The sequence below is a fragment of the Acinonyx jubatus genome, chromosome C1 (genome assembly GCF_027475565.1).
Source record: "Acinonyx jubatus isolate Ajub_Pintada_27869175 chromosome C1, VMU_Ajub_asm_v1.0, whole genome shotgun sequence".
Taxonomy (NCBI): domain Eukaryota; kingdom Metazoa; phylum Chordata; class Mammalia; order Carnivora; family Felidae; genus Acinonyx; species Acinonyx jubatus.
The window spans coordinates 40,402,734-40,426,893 of NC_069381.1; the positions used below are offsets into that span (position 1 = coordinate 40,402,734).

General features: G+C 34.7%; 1 protein-coding gene across 2 annotated transcripts in view; it reads left to right on the plus strand.

The window, feature by feature from the left end:
• CC1H1orf185 (chromosome C1 C1orf185 homolog) overlaps positions 1-24,160 on the plus strand; it is a 111,973-nt gene that overhangs the window by 55,159 nt on the left and 32,654 nt on the right. Inside the window, exon 1 of one of the 2 annotated variants that reach the window (XM_015070825.3) lies at positions 20,413-20,457. The exons of the other annotated variant lie outside the window; for it this stretch is intronic. Within the exon in view, the coding sequence (XP_014926311.1) occupies positions 20,442-20,457 (16 nt within the window). The 5' untranslated portion in view covers positions 20,413-20,441. Of the gene's footprint in view, positions 1-20,412; positions 20,458-24,160 lie in introns of those variants that run through there. 2 annotated transcript variants of the gene reach the window in all.

The following is a 24,160-nucleotide window of genomic DNA, read 5'->3' on the forward strand; positions in this document are numbered from 1 at the left end:
TATTATATGTAATGGATTATTTTCCTATGTATCTGGAATAGTATTGTGCACTGATTCTTGGAAAAATTGAGTAATAATGATTTTTTTGTGCTCAAATATAGGTCCTGGATTGAGAAAGGCCTTGGTAATTCTGTGGAAGATGGTTGTTTATTATTGGCTAAAACATGTCCTATATGTGTAGAAGCAAATTTGAGTTTAGTTCTCAGTATATTGAATTTGAAGTATTTATGGGACATATAGGAGGAGAGATGGGATAGCTAGTTGAATAAGGGATTATGGAGCTTATACTGGAGATCTATACTGGAAATAAAGTTTAATGAGTCATCAGCATATAGGTGTTGTAATTAAAGACATATATTTAGATGGATCAACCAACTTCTGTAAGGGAAAAAAAACCCAAAGATTTAAAATAGAGTCTGAGGGAACTATGACATTGGGAATGGGCATTAGATGATGAGCCTGATAAGAAGTCTAAAGCAAGAAATGGAAACCTGGAGAAACTTATGGCATAGTGGGCAAGGAAGAAAAGAATTACAAGAATGAAGGAGGGATCAACTGTGTCATTACCATAGAAAAGTGTCCATTGGCCATGGTAATATGGAGATCAATGTGCGATCTTAGTAATATGGGATCTTAGTGAGAGCAGCTTTGGAAGAATATGGGCAAAAGGAATATCAGAGTGAGTTGAAAAGTGAAAAGGAGGTGAGAAAGTAGAGATAGTGAGAGTAAACAACTGTTCCAAGAGGCTTGACCATGAGGAATAATAAAGGGTTTATTTGTCTTGAGGAAAGAAGAGGCTTTTGAATGTTTAAATGTGAAGGGAAAAGGTCAACAGGGAGAGAGGAGGAATAAATAGTACAGAAGGAAGAGAGAAGTGATAATGGTTTCTGAGCTCAAGTGTAACATGAAGCCTTAGGCAGAAAGGAGATTCTTCAGAAAAATATGCAGCCAAGAATTCTTTATCCAGCAAGGCTGTCATTCAAAATAGAAGGAGAGATTAAAAGTTTCCCAGACAAACAAAAATTAAAGGAGTGTAACCACTAAACCAGCCCTGCAAGAAATGTTAAGGGGGAACTCTCTGAGGGGAGAACAGATGAAAAAAAAAAAACAAAACCACAAATAAATAAAGACTAAAAGCAACAAAGACTAGAAAGGACCATAGAACACCACCAGAAACTCCAACTCTACAAGCAACATAATGGCAATCAATTCATATCTTTCAGTACTCACTCTAAACGTCAATGGACTCAATGCTCCAATCAAAAGACATAGGGTAACAGAATGGATAAGAAAACAAGATCCATCTATATGCTATTTACAAGAGACCCACTTTAGACCTAAAGACACCTTCAGATTGAAAGTAAGGGGATGGAGAACCATCTATCATGCTAATGGTCAACAAAAGAAAGCCAGAGTAGCCATACTTATATCATACAATCTAGACTTTAAAATAGAGACTGTATCAAGAGATGAAGAAGGGCATTATATCATAATTAAGGGGTCTATCCACCAAGAAAACCTAAAAATTGTAAACATTTATGCGCCAAATGTGTGAGCACCCAAATATATAAATCAATTAATCACAAACATAAAGAAACTCATCGGTAGTAATACTATAATAGTAGGGGACTTCAATATCCCACTTACAGCAGTGGACAGATCATCTAAACAGAAAGAAAAACAAGGAAACAATGTCTTTGAATGACACACTGGACCAGATGGACTTAACAGATATATTCAGAACATTTCATCCTAAAGCAGCAAAATATACATTCTTCTCCAGTGCACATGGAACATTCTCCAGAATAGACCACATACAGAGACACAAATCAGCCCTCAACAAGTATGAAAAGATCAAGATCATACTGTGCACATTTTGAGACCACAATGCTAGGAAACTCAAAATCAACCACAAGAAAAAATTTGAAAAGTAACAAATACTTGGAGACTAACTAACATTCTAAAGAATGAATGGGCTAAGCAAGAAGTTAAAGAGGAAATTAAAAAGTACATGGAAGCCAATGAAAATGATAACACCACAACCCAAAATCTCTGGGACGCGGGAAAGGTGGTCATAAGAGGAAAGTATATAGCAATCCAGGCCTTCCTAAAGAAGATCTCAGATACACAACATACCCTTACACCTTAAGGGACTGGAAAAAGAACAGCAAATAAAACCCAAAACCAGCAGAGGACAGGAAATAATAAAGATTAGAGCAGAAATCAATGCTATTGAAGCCAAAAAAAACCCAAAAAACAAAAACAAAAACAAAAAACAAAACCCAACCAACCAACCAAACAAAAAACAGTAGAACAGATCAATGAAACCGAAGCTGATTCTTTGAAAGAATTAACAACATTGATAAACCACTAGCCATTTTAATCAAAAAGAAAAAAGAAAAGACCCAAATAAATAAAATCAAGAACAAAAGAGGAGAGATCACAACCAACACAGCAGAAATGAAAACAATAAGAGAATATTATGAGCAATTATACACCAATAAAATAGGCAACCTGGAAGACATGGACAGATTCCTGCAAACATATAAACTACCAAAACTGAAACAGGAAGAAATAAAAAATTTGAACAGACCCATAACCAGTAAAGAAATTGAATTAGTAATCAAAAATCTCCCCCAAAACAAGAATCCAGGGCCAGATGGCTTTCCAGGGGGAATTCTACCAAACATTTAAAGAAGAGTTAACACCTATTCTCTTGAAGCTGTTCCAAAAAATAGAAATGGAAGGAAAACTTCCAAACTCTTTCTATGAAGCCAGCATTACCTTGATTCCAAAACCAGAGACCCCACTAAAAAGGAGAACTATAGACCAATTTCCCTGATGAACTGGGATGCAAAAATCCTCAACAAGGTATTAGCCAACCAGATCCAACAATACATTAAAAAAATTATTCACCAGGACCAGGTGGGATTTATACCTGGGATGCAGGTCTGGTTCAATGTGTACAAAATAATCACTGTGATTCATCACATCAATGAAAAAAAGGACAAGAACCACATGATCCTCTCAACAGATGCAGGGAAAGCATTTGACAAAATACAGCATCTTTCTTGATAAAAACCCTCAAGAAAGTAGGGATAGAAGGATCATACCTTGAGATCATAAAACCCATATGTGAAAGACCCAATGTTAACATTATCCTCAATGGGGAAAAACTGAGAGCTTTTCCCCTAAGGTGAGGAACAAGACAGGGATGTCCACTCTTGCCACTGTTTATTCAACATAGTATTGGAAGTCTTAGCAGCTGCAATCAGACAACACAAAGAAGTAAAAGGTATCCAAATCGGCCAGGAGGAGGTCAAACTTTCACTCTTTGCAGATGACATGTTACTCTATGTGGAAAAACCAAAAGATTCCACCAAAAACTGCTAGAACTGATCCGTGAATTCAGCAAAGTTGCAGGATATAAAATCAATGCACAGAAATCGGTTGCATTCCTATACACCAATAATGAAGCAACAGAAAGAGCAATCAGGGAATCAATCCCATTCACAATTGCACCAAAAGCCATACAATACCTAGGAATAAATCTACCCAAAGAGGTGAAAAATCTGTACACTGAAAACTATAGGAAGCTTATGAAAGAAATTGAAGAAGACACAAAAAAAAAATGGAAAAAGATTCCATGCTCCTGGATAGGAAGAACAAATATTGTTAAAATGTCAATACTACCCAAAGCAATCTACATATTCAATGCAATCCCTATCAAAATAACACCAGCATTCTCCACAGAGTTAGAACGAACAATCCTAAAATTTGTATGGAACCAGAAAAGACCCTGAATAGCTAAAGCAATCTTGAAAAAGAAAACCAAAGCTGGAGGCGTCACAATCCTAGACTTGAAGATTTTACAACGCTGTAATCATCAAGACAGTATGGTACTGGCACAAGAACAGACACTCAGATCAATGGAACAGAATAGAGAACCCAGAAATGGACCCACAAACGTATGGCCAACTAGTCTCTGACAAAGCAGGAAAGAATATCCAGTGGAATAAAGACAGTCTCTTCAGCAACTGGTGCTGGGAAAACTGGACAGTGACATGCAGAAAAATGAACCTAGACCACTTTCTTACAACATACACAAAAATAAGCAAAATGGATGAAAGACCCAAGTTAAGACAGGAAGCTATCAAAATCCTCGAGGAGAAAGCAGGCAAGAACCTCTTTGACCATGGCCGCAGCAACTTCTTACTCAACATGTCTCTGGAGGCAAGGGAAACAAAAGCAAAAATGAACTGTTGGGACCTCATCAAAATAAAAACGTTCTGCACAGTGAAGGAAATAATCAATAAAACTGAAAGGCAACTGACGGAATGAGAGAAGATATTTGTAAACGACATATCAGATAAAAGGTTAGTATCCAAAATCTATAGAAAACTTATCAAACTCAACACCCAAAAAACAAATAATCCAGTGAAGAAATGGACAAAAGACATGAATAGACACTTCTCCAAAGAAGTGATCCAGATGGCCAATCAACACATGAAAAATGCTCAACATCACTCCTCATCAGGGAAATACAAATTAAAACCACAATGAGATACCACCTCACACCTGTCAGAATGGCTAACACAGGCAATAACAGATGTTGTGGAGGAGGTGGAGATAAGGATCTCTTTTGCACTGCTGTTGGGAATGAAAACTGGTGCAGCCATTCTGGAAAACAGTATGGAGTTTCCTCAAAAAATTAAAAATAGAACTAGCTTACAACCCAGCAATTGCACTACTGGGTATTTATCCAAGGGATACAGGTACGCTGTTTCAAAGGGACACATGCACCCCAATGTTTATAGCAGCAGTATCAACAATAGCCAAAGTATGGAAAGAGCCCAAATGTCCATCGATGGATGAATGGTTAAGGAAGTTGTGGTATATATACACAGTGGAGTATTACTCAGCAATCAAAAAGAATGAAATCTTGCCATTTGCAATTATGTGGATGGAACTAAAGTGCATTATGCTGAGCAAAATTAGAGAAAGACAAATATCATATGACTTCACTCATTGAGGAATTTAAGACACAAAATAAATGAACATAAGGGAAAGGAAGCAAAATAATATAAACGCGGGGAGGGGAAAAACATAAAAGACTCTTAAATATGGAGAACAAACAAAGAGTTACTTGAGGGTTTGTGGGAGGGGGGATGGGCTAAATGGGTAAGCGGCATTAAGGAATCTACTCCTGAAATCATTGTTGCACACTATATGCTAACTAAGTTGGAGGTAAATAAAAAATATATATATATTAAATTTAAAAAGGTGAAATTTTGTAATAGTTGCTGAAGGGAATGAGAGGAAGACAAAGAAACTAAGATTTACTTAAAGTCTAACATATAATAGCTTGTATGGTAAAAGCTTGATATACACTATTGCATTTAATTCTAACAATCATCATTCTCTCTCTCTCTCTCTCTCTCTGTATATATATATGTGTGTGTGTGTGTGTGTGTGTGTGTGTGTGTGTGCGTGTGTGTGTACGTACACCACCTCTTTATCCATTTATCAGTCCATGGACATTTGGGCTGCTTCCACACTTTGGCTACTGTAAATAATACTGCAATAAACAGGGGTGATGCATCCCTCTGAATTAGTGTTTTTGTCTTTTAGGAGTAAATACCCAGTAGTGCAATTACTGGATCATAGAGTAGTTCTATTTTTAACTTTTTGAGGAACTGCCATACTGTTTTCCACAGTGGTTGCACAAGTTTGCATTCCCATCAACAGTGCAAGAGGGTTCCTTTTTCTCCACATCCTTGCCAACACCTTTTGTTTCTTGTGTTTTTTATTTTAGCCATTCTGACAGGTGTGAGGTGATATCTCATTGTGATTTTGATTTGTATTTCTTTGATGATGAGTGGTGTTGAGGATCCTTCCATGTGTCTCTTGGCCATCTGGATGTCTTCTTTGGAGAAATGTCTGTTCGTGTCTTCTGCCCATTTTTAATTGTATTATTTGGTTTTGAGGTGTTGAATTGTATGAATTCTCTATATATTTTGGATACTAACCCTTTATCAGATATGTCATTTGCAAATATCTTCTCCTATTCAGTAGGTTGCCATTTAGTTCTGTTGATTATTTCCTTTGCTGTGCAGAAGCTTTTTATTTTGATGTAGTCTCAATAGTTTTTTTGTTTTGTTTTGTTTTGTTTTGTTTAATTTCCCTTGCCTCGGGACACATATCTAGAAAAATGTTGCTACAGCCAGTGTCAGAGAAATTACTGCTTGTACTCTTTCTAGGATTTTTATGGTTTCAGGTCTCACATTTAGGTCTTTAATCTTTTGAGTTTATTTTTGTGTATGGTGAAGGAAAGTAGTCCAGCTTCATTCTTTTGCATGTGGCCGTCCTGTTTTCCCACCATTTTTTTAAAGACTTTTTCCCACTGTAAATTCATTTGTCCTTTGTTGAAGATTAATTTACCAAGTAATTGTGGGTCTATTTCTGGGTTTTTTTTTCTATTCCATTGATCAATGTATCTATTTTTATGCCAGTACCATACTGTTTTAATTACTACCACTTGTAATATAACTTGAAATCTGGAATTGTGACACCCCCTACTTATTTTTTCTCCTACTACATTCTTTAGCAGATTTTTTTCCAATGGCATTTTTGACTAATTCTTAGAATTTTATGAAATAACTTTAATCATAGTAATTAATGATTTAATATTGAATAACAAAGTGATTTAAAACATCTACTTTATTATGTTGTGATTATATTTTATTATGCTTTTCAGATCAAATAAAAGAATCAATATTAGTGCTGAACAAAACTACTTATATTAGGCAACTACCACCTTTAATTCAGAGCAGGCCATATTTCAAAGAATTTAATTTATTAAAGTGTTGGGGAAAAAATGATTTTAAATAAAGGCAAGAATTTGCAAAACCTTTTATCTGGAAATATTTTAAGAATCATTTTATAAAGTAAACAAAAAGCATATTAGTGAAATCATGAAAACATCTATTTTAAAAAGATAAACAAGAAAAAAGAAACTCAGCTCTACTTAAACAGCAAAAACAATATTGTAAATTTGTAGAAACACAAAGGTATAAGGTTACATATTATAAAGGAATTTTAAATAACTTTAAGAAAGAAGGCAATTGAAAAGAATACTAATTTGACATACTTTCATAAATCTTAACAATATGATCTGACACATGATTGGTACATGCATTGAACAGAACACATGGGAATAAAAAAGACTTAGTAAGCTTCTCAGTATTCAATTTAACCAATGCACTTCCGGGTGACAAAAACAATCATTTCAAACTAAAATTGAAACAGATATTATGTTTTTAGTACATTGCTAACATCTCTTAACTCAAAGTTAATTTATCAGAGTTTCAGAACATAGAAACCATATGGTTTGTTTAAATCAATGCATTTTTTAAATGTTTATGTGTTAAAAAGAAAAATAAAGGAAAAAAAGAACCACAGTGTTTTATTTAAAGCATGTCATGGAGGATTATAATTTTTAAGTAGTTTAGTAAATGGTAGAAACACTTGGCAAGTGTTCTCAGAAAAATCATTTACCAAAATTTGCTCAAAAGGGAAAGTAAAAGTCCTTGATCCTTCCTAACCTCTATAAAACAAAAATCAACCAAAGTTCAAAAGAGTCACCAAGTACAGAAAATGTATGTTTGACTGTAATAGAATAAGCATTCAAAAGGTAACTCAAGAAAGTTTTGGGATATAGTGAATAACAGATTTGGGATAGTTATTGAATTTATTTTAAAAAACAAAAATAGAATAGCAGCTTTAGAATTTATTCAAGAAAAGCTGAAATTCCTATGTTCATTTAAATTGCAAAAAATATGATATTTAAATATGATCTTTCAGAACATCTTGAAAAAATTTCACTCAGATTTTCAAAATAATAAGTTTCTAAGGCCAAATGGAAGATGTCACAAAAGAATCAAAAGTTGTATATGATGTATTTAAATTAGTAAGTGGCAGAAATGAATCACAAAAGAGACAGGTATCTAAAGTAAAAAGTATTTGGAAGAAGAAGCAAAATATAAATATAGAAATGTGATCTATAGTCATCATCACATTTGAGTTATAAATCATAGTCAAATAATGCAAATATATCAAAAAGATAACCACTACATTTATTGGAAAATTCATGACAGTCTCCTAACAAATTGACTATATTATTAAAAGCTAGAAAAACTATAGTCTTCTTATAAATATCTTCTTTTTTTTAACTACAGAAATGAAGCATCAGAGGGAAGCACGGGAACATTTTTCACAAATGTAAAGTTTTATTCTGATGGATTTAAAACTTGAAAGCCAAAGAGTCATACCAGATGAACAAGATGAGAAAACTAGTAATTTTATATACTCTTTAATGAATGGAATGAATTTTATATAGTCAAAAAAATTTTTTAAGTTTATTTATTTACTTTGTGAGAGACAAAGAAAGCAGGCAGGGGAGGGGCAGAGAGAGAGGGAGAGAGAGAGAATCCCAAGCAGGCTCCATGCTGTCAGCGTAAAACCTGAAGTGGGGCTCAAACTCATGAACTGTGAGATCATGACCTGAGCCAAAACCAAGAGTCTGACATTTAACCAACTGAGCCACCCAGGTGCCCCACAATTGAGCTTTTATAAGCATGCTCCTTCGCACCTTAAGTAAAAGAAAGAAGTGCTCCACAGATGATGAAACTGTCACAATAACTGTTGGTAAGCTTTAGATCATGATGTTGTTAGTATTTTATTATGTTATTTATTAATATTCTAAGGTTTGAACAAGTAGTCTATAGGCTATATATTTGTCCAGAAATTTCATAGGCTATACTTTTGACAGTTAAGCAGTTCTACAATTTTCATTATTTAGGCTTATGTCATTGCATTGAAATATACCCCAGGTTGTTAGAGAAAAGTTTCTGAAGACACAAGTTCTCTGGCAGTAATATAAAAGAATTGTCATAAGGAATATGGACACCTTAGACTTCCATACATATCTTGAGTGAGAAATGAAGGATCATAGTACTTTTCCTCTATCCCCAAAACTTCTGTCAATTTTATGTGTGATGGTACTGCACATAACAGAGACCTCTTTATTATTTAAAATTTTTTTTTTTATTTTAGAGAGAAAGATGCAAGTTGGGGAGAGGGACAGAGGGAGAGAAAGAGAGAATCCCAGGTGGGCTCGGCAGTGAGCGTGGGGGCTTCCTCCCATGACCCTGGGATCATGACCTGAGCCGAAACCAAAAGTTAGATGCTCAACTGACTGAGCCACCTAGGTGCCCCAACTGGGACCTCTTTAAATAAGAGGTTACACAGAGTTTAAGGGTATATTGTAGTAAAGTTGTAACAAGACTTCTTTCTAGCAACAAATTATTTCTCTCTTGAAAAAATATTTGAAATAATTTTGAAATGCTTATGACCATTTCTCTTTCATTACACTAAGCATAATATAGTTCCCACCACAAATAAGCTGGCAATCCCCTCCTTACCCGTGTACATTTGACAGAATGGAAGATTAAGTAGTTCTGTTTAGCAGGCCAGATGAGTTACAGGAGAGATTTTCTTTTTTTCCCTGTCACCTACTCTAAAGGTGCCTTACACTGATTGGAAAAGGGAATGAAAATGCTCCCCTTTCTTCTGATTGAACATATAAGGAAGCCCAAATAAGGTTCAATTAGTTCTGTGCTCCAGTTTTACAATGATAAAATTCAAATCACACAGAATATACATGTGAAAAATGAAAAGTTGAGCATGGTATCCTTAAATCCAGCTTCCCTTCCACAAAGTATGTGTGGAGCAGCATTGCTTCTCTTGGACCTTCCTTCTACTTTTGAAAAAATATCCCATAAAGATCTTTCTTTTCTGCATTCAAGGAGAGAGGATTATGCAGGACATGTATACCAGGGGAAAGCAATCATATTCATATTCTTACCGCATAATTTTTAGATATTTTTATGGTAAAAGAGCATCTGTCTCTACTGACCTTAAAATATGTTTTAAAGCCTTGTTCTGTTAACTTTGCCTTTGCAGGTGCCATGCCCAGTTGCTTCTTTCTGATTCTTGTGGGGTTTTATTATTTTTCCTTGAGTGCAGCAAATAGGGAGTGAAGAAAGGACATTCTGCACCTAGCTCTAAAAGAGTTTACAATCTAGTGGAAGAGATGATTTCCAAGCAATGGGAGTTCCTTAAAGAAAAAGGAAAGGAGCTTAAGAATTGGCATCTCAGGGGCACCTGGGTGGCTCAGTTGGTTAAGCGTCTGACTCTTAGCTCAGGTCATGATCTCACGGTTCATGTGATTAAGCCCTGTGTTGGGCTCTGTGCTAGTGGCGTGGAGCCTGCTTGGGATTCTCTCTCTCTCCCTCTCTCTCTCTCTCTCTGTACCTTCCCTGCATGCACTATCTCTCTCTCTCTCTAAATAAATAAATGAACATTAAAAAAAAAGAACAGGCATTCTGATTGGAAGTGAGCCATTCTGACTGGAAGTGAGACTTAAAATATCAAATGGACAGAGGTCATCTGAAATTGAGGATAGTGGTAAATGGAGTTGAAAAGCTGAGCAAAATTGAGAAAGATCAGAATATCTTCAGTGGAGAATAAACAACTAAAAATCTACATAATTCATTGATTTAATTTACTTCAATAACAAATAGGTGAAGCAGAAGTCATGAGAGAAATAATTGTTTCTAAAGCCTCTGACTACTCACATAAGCTATTTGATTGTAGAACCTCCATTATTTTTATTTATCATTGAGAATAAAAATATATATTATTAATGGTAGTTATGTTCTATAAAGTTGCTGTGAACACTGAATTAACAAATACTCAACTATTGCTCTTAAGGAAAAATATAGGGTTAGGTCCCTGCAACTTCTCATTACAACATTTTTGTTAACCAGTCAATATAGTTGTGTTTTATGTGTGCTTTTATGTAAAGACACTTGATATGGTATAGTTAGTTGATTCATTAACATTTAACTCAGTTGACAGCAGCACTATAACTCAAAGCTGAGTGAAGCTTATCTACCACACACTTTTTCTCTGTAAGGCACATCACAGCCTTCTTGCACTTAGGAACACTAGATGGTGTTTTACATTATGTTTGGGGGCCATTTTAAACAGTGAAATCACCAACAAAAAGTACAAAGCTGCAAAAACCATAACACTAAATAGATCACAAAAAGGATAATTATTGGGGCACCTGGGTGGCCCAGTTGGTTGAGTGTCCCACTTTGGCTCAAGTCATGATCTTTTGGTTGGTGAGTTCGAGCCCCACTTTGGGCTTGCTACTCTCAACACATAGCCCACTTCAGATCTTCTGTCCCTGTCTCTCTGTCCCTCCCCCACTGGCACTCTTTTTTTCAAAAATAAATAAAACATTTTTTCAAAAACTTAGAAAAGGATAATTGTCTACAGTATGAGATCTACAATAAGAAGACAGAATGTCGCCTTGTTTGACCTCAGCTAAAAACATGTACATGGATGGGAATGCAAGCTGGTGCAGCCACTCTAGAAAACAGTGTGGAGGTTCCTCAAAAACTCAAAATAGAACTACCCTAGGACCCAGAAATTGCACTACTAGGCATTTATCCACGGGATACAGGTGTGCTGTTTCGAAGGGACACATGCACCCCTATGTTTACAGGAGCACTAAACAATAGCTAAAGTATGGAAAGAGCCCAAATGTCCATCGATGAATGAACGGATAAAGAAGATGTGGTATATATATATATATATACAACGGAGTATTACTTGGCAATCAAAAAGAATGAAATCTTGCCATTTGCAACTACGTGGCTGGAACTGGAAGGTATTATGTTAAGTGAAATTAGTCAGAGAAAGACAAAAATCATATGACTTCACTCATATGAGGACTTTAAGAGACAAAACAGATGAACATAAGGGAAGGGAAACAAAAATAATATAAAAATAGGGAAGGGGACAAAACAGAAGAGACTCATAAATATGGAGAACAAACTGAGGGTTCCTGCAAGGGTTGTGGGAGGGGAGATGGGCTAAATGGGTAAGGGGCACTAAGGAATCTACTCCTGAAATCATTGTTGCACTATATGCTAACTAATTTGGATGTAAATTTTTAAAAATAACAAAGAAAGTTAAAAAAAAGAAAAAAAGAAAAAAAAACATGTACATTGACTAAAATTTTTTACCACTCTGCCCATACATATGTCTGTAAATAACTATAAAAACACTGTGAGTATTAATTTTGAGGTTACAAATACATTTCACTGAGTAAATGAATTCACAAATATGGAATCCACAAATAATGAGGATCAACCAAAATTACTTTAGCAAGGTTTCAGATCCATCTTTCATTGCAAGATTTAAATGATTCTGAAAACAAAAAAAAAATCTCCCAGACTCTTTTATATAATTTATTTATTTTTTAATATATAGTGTTTAATTTCATTTTCATTGTGTTCAAATTTTTCTTTTCCATGTCTTCTTTTAAAATATTATAATTTAAAAATTTTTACTTTGAAAAACTGCTTTATTGAAGAATAATTGAGTACATCTTTATGACATTTTGAACAAAGTTTTGACATGCGCACACATATACATCACCATACTCAAGATAATGTATTATTTATTACCCCCAAAAGGTTTTATTTTAATGTTTATTTATTTTTGAGAGAGAGAGAGAGAGACAGAGCATGAGCAGGGTAAGGGCAGAGAGAGAGGGAGACACAGAATTTGAAGTATGCTCCAGGCTCTGAGCTGTCAGCACAGAGTCTGATGTGGGGCTAGAACCTACTGACTGCGAGATCATGGCCTGAGCTGAAGTCAGAAGTTCAACCAACTGAGCTCCAGGCACCCCATTCCCCAAAAGGTTTTGTATACCCTTTTGTAATTCCTCCTCCCATCCTTCCCTGTCTCTCATCTCTAAGCAACCATTAGTTTGCTTTCTGTCACTGTAGATTAGTTTGCATATTCTAGAGTTTTATATAAATGAGATCATATTATATATAGTCTATATTTTTTGGCTTCTTTCACTCAGCAGAATTATTTTAAAATTAATCCCTATTGTTGTGTATGGGAATAGTTTATTTCTCTTTATTGCGAAGAGTATGAATAGACTACAATTTGTTTATCTGTTTATCTGTTGATGGGCACTTGAGTTCTTTCCAGTTTGTAGTAGTTTTTCTTGCTGATTAACAAATTACAATCTTTTGTAGTAGCTACATAGAATAACACCCATGTGTTGGTTTTTAGTTATGTAGAACAGAAGTCTAGGTACAGTATGGCCAGATTTCTCTGCTTCTGGTATTATAAGGCTTGAAGTCAAGGCATCAACCAGGCTGTATTCCTTCTTGGTGGTTCTGGAGGGAAAAATCTGCTTCCGAGTTCATTCAGGTTGTTAAATGAATTTTGTTCCTTGTAGTTGTAGGGCTGAGGTTCTCATTTTCTTGCTGGGCTTCTCTCAGCTGCTAGAGGATACCCTCATTCCTTGCCAAATGGCTCCCTCTATCTTCAAGGTAATAATAGAGAACTTACCATATACAAATCCCCCTGAAGCTTCAAATTGCTGACTTTCCCAGTGTCTGACCTCTAGGCCCAGATTTTTCTCATGTTTCAAGCATTTATTATTTATTTATTCATTTATTCATTTTATTTGTTTTCATGTTTCAAGTTTTTATTTAAATTCTAGTTAGTTAACATATAGTGTAGCATTGGTTTCAGAAGTAGGATTTAGTGATTCATCATTTACATTTAACACCCAGTGCTCATCGCAACAAGTGCCCTCCTTAATACCCATCACCCATTTACCCCATCCCCGCACCCACCTCCTGTCCAGCAGCACTCAGTTTGTTCTGTTTTTTTTTTAATATTCTGTTTTTTTATTTATTTTTTGAGAGGGAGAGAGAGAGAGAGCAAGCTGGGGAGGGGCAGAGAGAGAGGAGAGAAAAATCCTGAGCAGGTTCTGCCCTGTCAGTGAGGAGCCTGACGCGGGGCTAGAACTCCCAAACTGTGAGATTATGATCTGAGTTGAAACCAAGAGTCAGACTCAGCCACCCAGGCACCCCAACCCTCAATTTGTTCTTTATACTTAAGAGTTGTTTATGGTTTCCCTCTCTCTCTCTCTCTCTCTCTCTCTCTCTCTCTCTGTCTTTTCTTTCCCCTATGTTCATCTGTTTTGTTTCTTTTTTTTTTAAGGTTATTTATTTTGAGAGAGAGAGAGTGCAAGTGGTGAAGGGGCAGAGAGAGAAAGGCGTGGGGGGAGAGAATCCCAAGCAGGTTCTGCAGCACCAGTGCAGAGCCTAACGTGGGGCTCGAATTCACAAACCATGAGATCATGACCTGAGCTGAAGTCAGACTCTTAACCAACTCAGCCACCCAGGTGCCCCATCTGTTTTGTTTCTTAAATTCCACACATGGGTGAAATCGTATGGTATTTGTCTTTCTCTGACTGACTTATTTCACTTAGTGTAATACATTCTAACTCCATCCACATCATTGCAAATGGCAAGATTTCATTCTTTTGATGGCTGAGTAACATTCCATTATATATATATATATATATACATATATATATATATGTATATATATATATATATATACATATATATATATATGTATATATATATATATACATATATATGTATGTGTGTATAGATATATACACCACATTTTTCTTTATCTATTCATCAGTCAGTGGATATTTGGGCTTTTTCTGTAGTTTGGCTATTGTTGATAATGCTGCTATAAACATCAGGGTTCATGTGCCCCTTCGAATCCATTTTTTTTTTATCCTTTGGATAAATACCTAGTAGTGCAATTGCTGGATGGCAGGGCACTTCTATGTTGAACTTTTTGAGGACCTCTAGACCCAGATTTAAAGGCCTCATGTGATTATGCCAGGCCCACTCAGATCATCTCTCTATCTTAAACTCAATTACTTTGGGGCCTTAATAACACCTGAAAAATCCGTTTATAGTAGTATGTAGATTAGTGCTTCATGAATAACTGGGAAAAGGTGTATGTATACTAGAGGCTGGGAGTCTGGGGGCGATCTTAGAACTCTGCCTACCACCCAGTTTTTGATTATTACAAATAAGCTGCTGTAAGAGTACCTGGGTGGTTCAGTGGGTTAAGCGTCTGACTCTTGATTTCAGCTCAGGTCATGATCTCATTGTTGGTGGGATTGAGCCCTGCATCAGGCTCTGTGCTGATGGTGCAGAGCCTGCTTGGGATTCTCTCTTTACCTCTCTCCCTGCCCCTCCCCTGCTCATGCTCTCTCAGGATAAATAAATAAACATAAAAAAAAAACAGATAAGCTGCTATAAAAATTTTATAGACATATATTTTCTTTTTTATCGGATAAATACATAGGAATAGAATGGCTGAATCACATGGTGGGTATATGTTTAATGTTTCATGAAACTATCAAACTATTTCCAAAGTGATTGTAACATTGTACATTCCCACCAGCATAGTAAAAGAATTCCAGTTCTTCCCCATTCTTGCCAATCTTTGGTATGTTTAATCTCATTTTAGCCTTCCTAATGGATGTGAAGTGGTTTTTCAATATGATTTTAATTTGTCTTTCTCTAATGCATAATGATGTGGAGAATCTTTTCATATGCTTATTTGCCATTTGTTTGTCTTGTTTGGTGAAGGATCTGTTCATATCATTTGCTCACTTTTAATTGGGCAGTTTGTTTTCTTATTGGTGAGTCTGAGAGCTCTGCGTATATTCTGGATGCAAGTCCTTAATCAGACATGTGCTTTATTAATATTTTCTCCCAGTCTGTGACTTGCCTTTTCATTTTCTGAGTAGTGTCTTTCAAAGAGCAAAAGTTTTTTTTAATGTTTATTTATTGTTGAGAGAGAGTGGGTGGGTGAGTTGGTGGGTGGGTGAGTGGGTGGGTGGGTGAGTTGATGGGTGAGACATTCCCACCAACAGTGCACAAGGGTCCCTTTTTCTCCACATGCTTGCCAGCATTCATTTCTTGTCTTCTTGATTTTAGCCATTCTAACAGGTGTGAGGTGGTATCTCATTATAGTTTTGATTATCAAAATTGTTAGAATCAGATGCATCAGATGCATCAGATGCATTTCCCTGATGATGAGTGACGTTGAGCATTTTTTCATGTGTCTATTGGTATACCAAATCTTCTTCATCCATGCATCTATTGATGAAAACATGGGCTGTTTCCATAGTTTGGCTACTGTAAATAATGTTGCAATAAACATAGGGGTGATATATCCCTCTGAATTAGTGTTTTTGTCTTTTAGGAGTAAATACCCAGTAGTGCAATTACTGGATCATAGGGTAGTTCTATTTTTACCTTTTTGAGGAACTGCCACACTGTTTTCCACAGTGGTTGCACCAGTTTGCATTCCCACCAACAGTGCAAGAGGGTTCCTTTTTCTCCACATCCTCACAAACACTTGTTGTTTCTTGTGTTTTTGATTTTAGCCATTATGACAAGTGTGAGGTGATATCTCATTTCCCTGATGAGTGGTGTTGAGGATCTTTTCATGTATCTCTTGGCTATCTGGGTGTCTTCTTTGAAGAAATGTCTGTTCATGTCTTCTGCCCATTTTTAATCAGGTTATTTGGGTTTGAGGTGTTGAGTTGTATAAGTACGTTATATACTTTAGATACTTACCCTTTATCATTTGCAAATATCTTCTATTCAGTAGGTTGCCTTTTAGTTTTGTTGATTGCTTCCTTTGCAATCAAAAGAAAAAGTTTTTTATTTTTGTATAATCCCAATAGTTTATTTTTGCTTCTATTTCCCTTGCCTCAAGAGACATATATAGAAAAATGTTGCTATGGCCAATGTCAGAGAGATTGCTGCCTGTTCTCTCTCCTAGAAATTTTATGGTTTCAGGTCTCACATTTGGGTCTTTAATCCATTTCGAATTTATTTTTGTGTATGGTGAAAGAAAGTGGTCTAGTTTCATTCTTTTGCAAGTGGCTATCTAGTTTCCCCAACATCATTTTTTTAAAAGACTGTCTTTAACCCACTGTATACTCATTCCTTCTTTGTTGAAGATTAATTGACCATAAAGTTGTGAACTTATTTCTGATCAATAGAACAGTCTGTTCTATTGATCCATGTGCCTGTTTTTATGCCAATACCATACTGTTTTTATCACTATACCTTTATAATATAACTGGAAGTCCAGAATTGTGATGCCTCCAGCTTTAATTATTTTTTAAAATTTATTTATTTATTTTGAGGGACAGAGAGAGAATGTATGTAAGTGGGGAGGGGCAGAGAGAGAGAGACAGAGAGGAAGAGAGAGAATCCCAAGCAGGCCCTATGCTGTCAGCATGGAGTCTGACACTGGGCTTGATCTCACAAACCATGAGACCATGACTTGAGTCGAAACCAAGAGTTGGACACTTAACTGAATGAGCCACCCATGCATCCCAGCTTTGTTTTTCTTTTTCAAAAATGCTTTGGCTATTTGAGATCTTCTGTGGCTCCATACAAATTTAGGACTGTTTATTCTAGCCGTGTGAAAAATGCTATTGGTATTTTGATAGGAATTGCATTAAATGTGTTCAAAAGTATACATGCACCTCGATATTTATAGCAGCATTATCTACAATAGCCAAATTATGGAAAGAGCCCAAGTGCCCATAAACTAATGAATGGATACAGAAGATGTGGTGTGTGTGTGTGTGTGTGTGTGTGTGTGTGTGTGTAATGGAATAATACTTAGTTATAAAAAAGAATGAAATCTTGCCATTTGCGACAACATGGATGGAGCTAGAGAGTATTATACTAAGTGAAATAAGGCAATTAGAGAAAGACAAATACAATATGATTTCACATATATGTGGAATTTAAGGAACAAAGCAAATGAGCAAAGGGAAAAAAGAAAGAGAGAGAAAGCGGCAAACCAAGAAAGAGTGTAGCCATAAAGAACAAAGTGATGGTTACCAGAATGGAGGGTGGGTGGAGGGATGGTTTAAATGGGTGATGGAGATTAAGGAGTGAATTTGTTGTGATGAGGTCATGTGTTGTATGGAAGTGCTGAATCACTATAATTTACACCTGAAACTAATTTTACACTGTATGTTAACTAATATAAATAAAATAAATATAAATAAAAACTTAAAAAAAAGAAACGACCCTATGTTTTTATCCTTTCTCTTATTCATGTGACATATCACATTGTTTTGTCAATATTGAACCATCCTTGCATCTCCAGAATGAATTCCACTTGATCATTCCACAGAATGATTTTTTTAATGCATTATTGGATTCAGTTTGCTCATTTTGTTGATATTTTTTTCATTTATGTCAGAGATATTAGCCTGTAGTCCTCTCTCTCTCTCTGTCTCTCTCTCTTTTTTCCTTTTTTTGGGGTGTCTTTTTCTGGTTTTGGTATCAGGATAATGCTGGTCTCATAGAAAGAATTTGTAAGTTTTCCTTCCTCTTTTATTTTTTGGAATAGTTTGAGAATAGGTATTAGCTCCTCTTTAAATGTTTGGTAGAATTCACCTGTGAAGCTGTCTGATCCTGGACCTTTATCTTTTGGGAATTTTTTGATTACTGATTTAATTTCATTGATCTGTTCAAATTTTCTGTTTCTTCATATTTTAGTTTTGGTAGGTTATATGTTTCTAGGAATTTATCCATTTCGTCTAAGTTCAATTTGTTGGCATACAGGTTTTCATAATATTCTGTTACAATTGTTTGTCTTTCTGTGGTTTTGGTTGTTATTTCTCCTCTTTCATTAGTGATTTTGTTTATTTGAGTTCTTTCCTTCCCTCTCTCTCTCTCTCTTTTATGAGTCTGGCTAAAGGTTTATTGATTTTGTTGATCTTCTCAAAGAGCCAGTTATTGATTTCATTGATCTGTTCTATTGATGTTTTAGTTACTATATCATTTATTTTTGCTCTAATATTATGTCTTTCCTTTTGCTGTGTTTGGGTTTTGTTTGTTCTTCTTTTTCTAGCTCCTTTAGGTATAAGGTTAGGTTGTTTATTTGATATTTTTCTTTCCTCTTGAGGTAGACCTGTGTTGCTCTAAACTTCCCTCTTAGAACTGCTTTTGCTGCATCCCAAAGATTTTGGATTGTTGTGTTTTCGCCTTCATTTGTTTCCATGTAACTTTTTATTTCTTCTTTTATTTTGTGGTTGGCCCATTCATTATTTAGTGGCATGTTATTTAACATCCATGTATTCGTGGTCTTTCCAGATTTTTCTTGTGGTTGATTTTTGGTTTCATAGCATTGTGGTCAGAAAAGATGCATGGTATAACTTTGATTTTTTGAATTTTGAGATGTTTTGTGTCTGAATAAGTGATCTATTCTGGAGAATGTTCCATGTGAACTTGAAAAGTTCATGTGTATTCTGTTGCTGTAGGATGGAATGTTCTGAAAATATCTGTTAAATCTATCTGGTCTAGTGTGTCATTCAAAGCCACTGTTTCCTTGTTTATTTTCTGTTGGATAATCTGTCCATCTATGTAAGTGGGGTATTATAGCCCCCTACCATTACTGTATTACTATAAATTATTTCCTTTATGTTTGTTATTAACTGTTTTTATGTATTTGGGTGTTTTCATGTTGGATGGGTAAATATTTATAATTGTTATATCTTCTTGTTGGGTTGTTCCATTTATTATTATATAGTGTCTTTCTTTGTCTCTTGTTCTAATCTTTGTTTTAAGGTCTATTTTGTCCAATATAAGTATTGCTACTCTGGCTTTCTTTTGACACCCATTTGCATGATGACTGTTTCTCCACCCCCTCACTTTCAATTTTCAGGTGTCTTCCTGTCTGAAATGAGTCTTGTACGCAGCCTGTAGATGAGTCTTGTTTTTTTTTTTTATACACTCTTTCACCCTATGTCTTTTGATTGGACCGTTTAAATTTTTGGTAGATACGTATTTATTGCCATTTTGTTTTTTGTTTTATGATTGTTTCTATACATTTCCTTTATCTTTTCTTCTCTTGCTATCTTCCATGTTTTGTTGGCTTTCTTTAGTGATATGCTTGGATTCCTTTCTCTCTCTCTCTCTCCCCCTCCTTCTCTCTCTCCCTCTCTCTTTTGCATATCTATTACTAGCTTTTGATTTTGGGTTACCATCTGTATTGTTTTCTGTTTTCTATTTCATTGGTTTTCACTTTAGTTTTTAATATTTTTTCTTCTGTTCACATTAGGCTTAATCAACTCTACTTTAGTTTTTAAGTTTTTTCACACTTTTTTTTTAATATTGCAGTTTTTTGGTGTAAATTTTTCCCTATGTTCTTTTTTCGTGGCATCCCCCAAATCCTGATATGTTGTGTTTTGATTTTATTTGTGTTGAGTGTCCTATAAATGTTAATTAGATCCATGGTAACACATGGCTCCAAAGTTCCCTGGGGATAATCTCCATCCCAGTCAAGCCTAAAAGGAGAAAGGTGCTTGAGAGGTTTTTATGACATCACTTCCATTCAAATTCCATTGGTTAGAACTCCATCATATGGCTTCACCTAATGGTATGGGAAGCTAGGACACATAGTCTAGCTTTTTGCCTGGGAAGAAGAGGAAAATGTATTTGGACAAACAACCAGCAATCTCTTTCTATTTTCTGGAAGAGCTTGTATAAGATAAGAAATACTTGAATCATGGGTATACAGTAGAAATTGTAAAGTTATTGGGGCCTGCTGTTTTCTTTGGGGGAAATTTTGTAACTGCTGATTCGGTTTAATGGATACATGTTCATTTAGGTTTTCTATTACTTCTTGAGTCACTTTTTGTAAGTCACTTTTAGGTATATATAATTTTTATAAGTTTAAAAATAATTTGTTGAAAGTATTTTCTTATTTTAATCTCAGCTATGCTTATAATTATGTTCTTTCTTCATTTTAAATATTGTTTACTTATGCCTTTTTATTTGGTTATTAATCTAGCTAGAGATTCATCAATCTTATTAATCTTTACCAAAAATCTTAATTTTTATTTCATAAATTTTTGTTCTTTATTTATTTCCTTCCTCTATGTTATTTGGGCTTATTTTGCTGGTCTTTTTCAACTTGTAATTTGAGGAATAAGCTCATTATTTTTCAGCTTTCTTTTCTAATATATGCATTTAGGACCATACATTTCCCTTGAATTTGGTTCTAGCTTTGTTGCTACAAGTATTTGTACATATCATTATTGGTTATTTGTATTTATTTTCAAACTTCCACTGATTTCTTTTTTAATGCATGAGTTATTTACAGTGTGATTTTAAGTTTCCAGAAGTATGGGAGCTTTTCTCAGGGTATATATTAGGTTATTAATTTCAAAATTAATTGCATTATTTTCAGAGAATGTGGTATATGTAATAATGATTCTATAAAACTTGTTGAGTCTTGCTTCATGGCCTGGTGTATGCATGTGAAGCTTGAGATGTCTTCCTGTTTTTTATGTTATTAATTCCTTGCAACATTATCTCATTTACTTCTAATTCTAATCATGTGAGATAGATAGTATGACTCCCATTTTTCAGATAAGAACATTAAAAGCCAATCAGCAAAATGAGTAATTTTTCCATATTCACAGACAGGTCTGGTTAGTTTTCTAACCACTCAGAGCAGACACCAACTAAAAAAGTCAGTATGGTCAGTTTTTTATACTGGTTGCATATGAGCCTTGCTTATATCTTATTATAGATTTTTAAAATTTCAGGGCAAGGATTCATTCTTATTTAAATGACTTTTTATCCCTCACTTGGTGTATGAAACAGTATTCTACATATAAATGGTGTTCAAAAGAGACTGAAAGCTGGCAAAACCCTAAAAGAGTGTAATAAACAGGTAATTTGGGAATAACTCAAAAAATAAAACAGGATTTTTAGTTCTGGAATGATTGCAAAAAGTAATCTGAAAACACTCCTGGTACAAATACCTAGTAGTTTTGGGAAAAGATATAGATATAAGTATATATAGGTAACATCTATATCTATCTATATCCCTTAAATACCCCAAGACAGAATCTAAATCTAAATAGATATGTTAAAGGATATATATATATATGCACATATATATATATGCAGTTAAAGGATATACATATATATACCTATATATGCAGATTTATAGATATATAAATATATATCCTTTATATCAATATATTTAGATGTATTTAGATATAGATAGATATGTTAAAGGATAGATGGGCTAAAGAAGAGAGACCTATAAAGGCAATAAAGGTTTAGACACATAAAGGGGAGGAAAACCAAGTGGATTTACTTTACTGATGCCAAGGCAAAAGAGAGAAAATGGCCACTAGTGGCCTTTTGATTTTTTGTGTTAATGGAGTTATTAATGCCTTGGAAATAGATGTGAAGAAGTAGAAATTCTCATTTTAAGAGTTTAGGCTGCAAATGGTAAGGAAAGGATCAATTGTATGGTGGAGGGTCTGCTGGGAGAGAGTTTTATTTATTTTAAGATAGAAGAATCATAACCTGATTTAAGACTTAATGTTCTTGCCTAGCTATCTCTTACTTGTTCTGTAAGATTCAGCTCAGGTGTTATCTCTAGAACAGTTTCTGCACTTGGTCAAACTGCTTCTGTTGTCTTAGCACTGCCAAAACGTCATTATCATAGCACTTGGAATATTTTAATGAACATACCCATTTAAACGTCTTGTCTTCTCCAGATTATAAACTCCATTATCATGTGTTATTTATCTTTGAATCACCAATTCTTGGCAAAGGTTTGGCAATAGAAAGTTCTCAAGTAATGTTTAACTAAACTACGGAGCTTTTTAAAATTTACCCTACCTTTTTATAAATCTACCTGCATCCACATTTTGTACTTATTTCTTCTATTACAATACCTAGATAGTTTTTAATTGCAAGTATTCCTTTTCACATGTATGGTCTTCCTACTAAACAACATACTTATTTTATCCATTTTTGTAATACTAGCATTTAGCACGGTGACTTTCATTCATTCATTGAATATTCAATCATTTCTGAGTAACCAGTCATTATTCTAAACTCTAAGAATACCATAGTAAGAAAGACTTATCTTCTGGTAGAGGAAGAGAGACAATAGACGATAAACCAGTAAGTAAAGAAAATTATTTATAATAGTTATTATTAAAGACAAACAAGGTGAGGCGATACAGTAACTGCTTAAAGTGAGGATTCCTTACTTTAGACAGGATACTTAAGAGGAGAATCAAGGAAGTAAAAATACTATGTTTGTATATAATGTTTCTTTAAAATATATATTGATTAAAACTTTAAAGTGAGAAAGAGATCTTAACGATCACAGAGTCCAGTCTTTTTGTTTTACGGATGGATTTAGAGAGAAAGTGTGACTTGTTGAAGGTATTAACAAATATGTAATGTGTCTTTCTCTTGGTAAAGTGGCTTGGAAACTTTCGGATTCTTTATACCTCATTGGGATTTCCCTGAGATGTAAATGACCTGTTTAAATTAGGGAGTATGATGGTGTACCAGTCACACCTATTTTCTTCCCTAATCGAGATTTGGGGTGGGGGGGGTGGAGTAAAGAAGAGGGCAGAGATCTGCAAGAGGAGACAGTTAACTATCTCCTCTGACAGTTGGGCTATCATCACAGTGATAACAATAGAGAAGGTTCTACAAGGAGACGTGTAATATCAGGAATTACATAGGTGTCAAGAATTACATAGGAAGCTTCAAATTATTTTTCCTGATTTTTCTAAGATACTCATGGTAGAAAATATACACACACAGGTCTAGAATGGAAAATTGTAACTATAAGCCCTTACTCCAGGGATAACCAATGTTGATTGTTTTCCCTTTTTTTTTTTTTTTTTTTTTTTTACAAAATTGAGACTACATATATGTATGTGTATTATATATATATATATAATTATAAATATATAATTAATTATAATTATACACACACACACACACACACACACCAGGAAAGTGAAAAGAAAAAGGAAAAGGACAAGGGATGACAAGCACCCATGTAATCTACTCAATGCATATTTTTTTGTTCATATAAGCTTCAGATATTTCATTTTTTAAAGAAATAAAACATTACAGATAAAGTCTATGTTCCATCCACAGTCCCATTCCCCTCATTCCCTCTCCAGAAACAGTAAATATCATGAATTTAATGTATTTTAATACTTCTATTATATTAATGTGCTTTAAAAATAGCATTATTTTATGTTTTCTTTTAATGTGCGTACATGGAATCAGTACATAACTGGAAT